At 32.7% G+C, this 3,921-nt stretch overlaps 1 protein-coding gene across 1 annotated transcript; it reads left to right on the top strand.

Moving 5' to 3' along the window:
* The first annotated feature begins 583 nt into the window (after nt 1-583).
* LOC120181111 (tropinone reductase homolog) lies at nt 584-1,020 on the top strand. Its single transcript, XM_039186317.1, has 2 exons — nt 584-669; nt 759-1,020. The coding sequence occupies exons 1-2, from the start codon at nt 584-586 to the stop codon at nt 1,018-1,020; spliced, it is 348 nt and encodes a 115-aa protein (XP_039042248.1).
* Nucleotides 1,021-3,921: the final 2,901 nt, after the last annotated feature.

Here is a 3,921-nt window from a genome sequence, read left to right as displayed (position 1 = left end):
GTTATTGAATAGAGCAAAATCGCAATTGATAATTTGAGAAAATTAAAATAAAGATAAAGAAAATAAATTTTACGTGAAAAACCCCTAAATAATATATGGTAAAAACCAAGGGCAAAGGTAGAAGAATTTCACTATGATAAAATAGGAATTACAACTTCTCTCAATCTAACAAGAAGAAAACAATGACAATTCTCTCTTGATAAAAAAGAGAAAACAACTATTAAGAAAACTCTCTAATTTCTTTAGTATTGGGAGAAAGCTAAAATGACATGGGATAGTTTTGAAGCTAAATGAGTTAGAGTATTTATAGTTAAAGCTTAAGTATTAATCTTGTAAATACTCTAAAATACAAAGATTAAATTTAGTAATTTTTCCTTATTAATTTTCAACCAAAATCTGCTACCAACTTTGAACCATCAAATTCACGGCGGCTGCAGCAAAATATCAACATTGAATTAGCCCTGAATTTTGACTATTCAACAAATATTACAACTTTTTGTCGCGTAACATACCTAGCCACCTAATAGTTGTTGAATAATATAGCACTTATCCTGGGTAGTTTTCATCAAGTTGTTGACAATTCATGGTAAAGGATTCATCTTCAAGTTTAAGCCAGTGGTCTCTCAGAGGAACAACCGCTCTTGTCACTGGTGGCACTAAAGGAATTGGGTAACCATCTCCTGTTTGATCAACCTTTCCTGTTTGATCAGTTGAAATATTTATGTGTCTGCAATTAATACTGGTAAACGGTGTTATAGGTTGGCTATTGTGGAAGAACTGGCAGCGCTGGGGGCAACTGTTTACACGTGCTGTCGCAACCAAAATCAGCTCAATGAGTGCTTGCAGCAATGGAAGATCAAGGGTTTTCAAGTTTCTGGTTCGGTCTGTGATGTAACCTTTCCAGCTGAAAGGGAAACTATGATCAACAATGTTTCCTACATGTTTGAGGCCAAACTTAATATCCTTGTAAGCTTAAGTTCTTTTTCCAAGAATATCGTCTTATTCTTCATTTTTTATTAGATGTCTCCGACACAGAATTTTATATTAAGGGTACATATAATATTTTATAGAATATATTTATAAAATTTTAGAGAAAAAAGTATACTATTAATAAAAAATATAAAAAAAAATATCTAAATTATATAAAAATTTAAAATTTCTCGATAACAGCTGGCTGGAACATTTGTGTTATATGCCCAAACGTACTTGGGCATCCGAATACAAAGTTTTTCATGAGCTGAAGTTTTGTAGATAAACAATGTTGGGACGAACATTTGGAAACCAACTGAGAAACATACAGCTAAAGAAGTGTCAACTCTGTTGAGTACCAATTTCGAGTCGGCGTTCCACTTCTGCCAGCTTGCTTATCCCCTTTTGAAAGCATCGGGATCTGAAAGCATTGTTTTTGTTTTTGTTGATAAGTGTTTAATTTAATTAATATTTTATTTTTAAATTTTTTTTAATTATTAATTTTTGTGATTTATTTATTTATTTTAATTCATTTTTTTTACAGGACGTAAGACTATAAAAATTGTATAAAAAGGACACAATTCTGTAGATTTTTTATTTTTGAAATCAAAGCTGGCTGGAATTCGGATTTGAATTAAACTCAAATTTAGGATAATATTTTAAACATTATATTTTATCTTTGTATTTTAGTTTAAATAGGTTTTTAGTATTTTAATTAAGTTTTAGGATATTATTTTTATATTTTATCTTTATCTTTGTATTTTAATTTATATAGTTTTAGTATTTTAATTAGGATTTAGAATATTATATTATTTTTTTAGGTATTTTAATTTAAATAGTTTTAAGTGTTTTAATTAGAATTTAAGATGTTTTAACTTGTTTTTAGGATTTTGAAGACTATAAATACCCTCTAAGGGTGAGCCTAGAAACATATCTCTCTCATTTGAGAATAAAATCTTCTTTTTCTCTCTAGCTTTCTCTCTATTTTTCGCATACTTTTCTATTATGCTAAGTATGACTTTGGCTATGCTTAGCTAATTTTCTTTCAAGCCAAAGACTAAAGCGAAGGCTCAATTCCAAACGTGAGAATTGTAAGGTACTTAAATCGCTTCGGATTTTCTATCTGTTTTCTGAAGCTTACTTTTCAAATCAAAACTATTTCGACATTGGTCCGGATATTGTTATGGTTAATGTTTGAAGAAAGATTTCCTTATTGAAACATATTCAACTTCCCGAGAACACACTTAGTAAAATTGTTTGCTAAGAGGAAACTGAGATCGGAATCAGTTGTTGAAACGACACAATCCGAGTTGGCAGCGAAGAATTGTTCTTGTAAGCTTACGTGAATCTTGAAGTAAAAATTTGTTTCGATGATCCAAGGAATTTGAGGCGAAGCTGAAGTCTGAGACTGTTTTCACAATAAGTTTCTCTTTATCTTAATCTTTTTAATTTGATTATTTAATTATTTTTTTCTTTTATTTAATTCTTATTTTTTTAACCACAACTTTTAAAAAAAATCTTCCTTTTATATTTATTACTATTAATATTTATTATTATATTATTATTTTTTTATTTTAATATATCTTTTCAACTTTATTTGGAATTATATTTTTTTCTAAAATCAAGAAAGAGTTTTATTAAATCAGAAACACCACAGTCCCTGTGGATCGACCCTGCTTCTCTATACTACATTTTTATTTTTATTTATTAAGAAGCCAGGAATTATTTTGATAGCAAAACGACGGTTATCAAATTGGCGCCGTTGCCGGGGACTAACGACAAGTACTGATTTATTTTTCTTGTTTTTGATTTATGACCAGAAGTAATACAAGTGAATTAGTAGATTTAGATCCAAAGATCGAAGCACGAGCACGAAGAATCCATGCACAAACGCTTCGAGAAAAGAGAAAAAGACAAGAAGAACAAGAGAAAAGTTCAGAAGCAGAATCAATTCCAGAGACAGACTCTGAAGCAGACGCATACAACATCCTGATGGCAGAAGAAGAACAAACGATCCGAGAGCTAGCCATAGCTCTTGTCACTCAGACGCCATTATGCATTAATTTTCCTAGTGGCGGGACTCCGTTTCAATTAAAGACATGACTCATTCATCTTCTTCCCACTTTCCACGGCTTTCCCACTGAAGATCCGTACAAACACTTGTTAGAATTCCACATGGTTTGCACTAGCGTGAAACCACTGGGAGTTACCGATGATCAAATTAAATTGAGAGCTTTCCCTTTCTCTTTATCTGACTTGGCTAAAGATTGGTTATTTTATTTACCTCTAAATTCAGTTAATTCATGGGCTGACATGAATCGAATTTTTCTTGACAGGTTCTTTCTAGCGGCTAAAGCAAGCAAGTTGCGAAGGTGCATTATTTCCATTCAGCAAAAGAGCGAATAAAGTCTTTATGACTATTGGGAACGATTTAAAAAGCTTTGCGCATGTTGTCCGCAACACGGATTAAGTGAGCAAACGTTACTTAAATACTTTTATGAAGGTCTTTTACCAATGGAGATGAAAATGGTGGATGCCGCCAGTGGAGGAGCATTAGTTAACATGACCCCAACAACAGCAAGGGAATTGATTTCAACAATGGCAGCCAACTCTCAACAGTTTTCGAGTGAACCCAGCCGATGGGTTCACGAGATAAGTACATTTTCCCTTGAAAATAAGTTAGATAAATCTGGAGCAATAAGAGCATGTGAGATATGCACAAAGCTAGACCATCCGACGGATTGTTGCCCGCTGATACAAGAAAGAGGCAATGCAGAAATCAATGCAGTAGGGAACTTTCCAGGTCCTCCACAAAGACAATACAACCCATACAACAATACTTACAATCCAGGATGGCGAGACCACCCAAACTTCAGCTATGCGACAACTCAGAGACCAACTTATCAACAAAGGCTTCCTCCTCAACAACAAACGCAAAACTCATCATTGGAG

The sequence above is a fragment of the Hibiscus syriacus genome, unplaced genomic scaffold (assembly GCF_006381635.1).
Source record: "Hibiscus syriacus cultivar Baekdansim isolate YM2019G1 unplaced genomic scaffold, ASM638163v2 tig00003715_pilon, whole genome shotgun sequence".
NCBI classification, from domain to species: domain Eukaryota; kingdom Viridiplantae; phylum Streptophyta; class Magnoliopsida; order Malvales; family Malvaceae; genus Hibiscus; species Hibiscus syriacus.
This window is presented reverse-complemented; position numbering and strand designations above follow the sequence as displayed.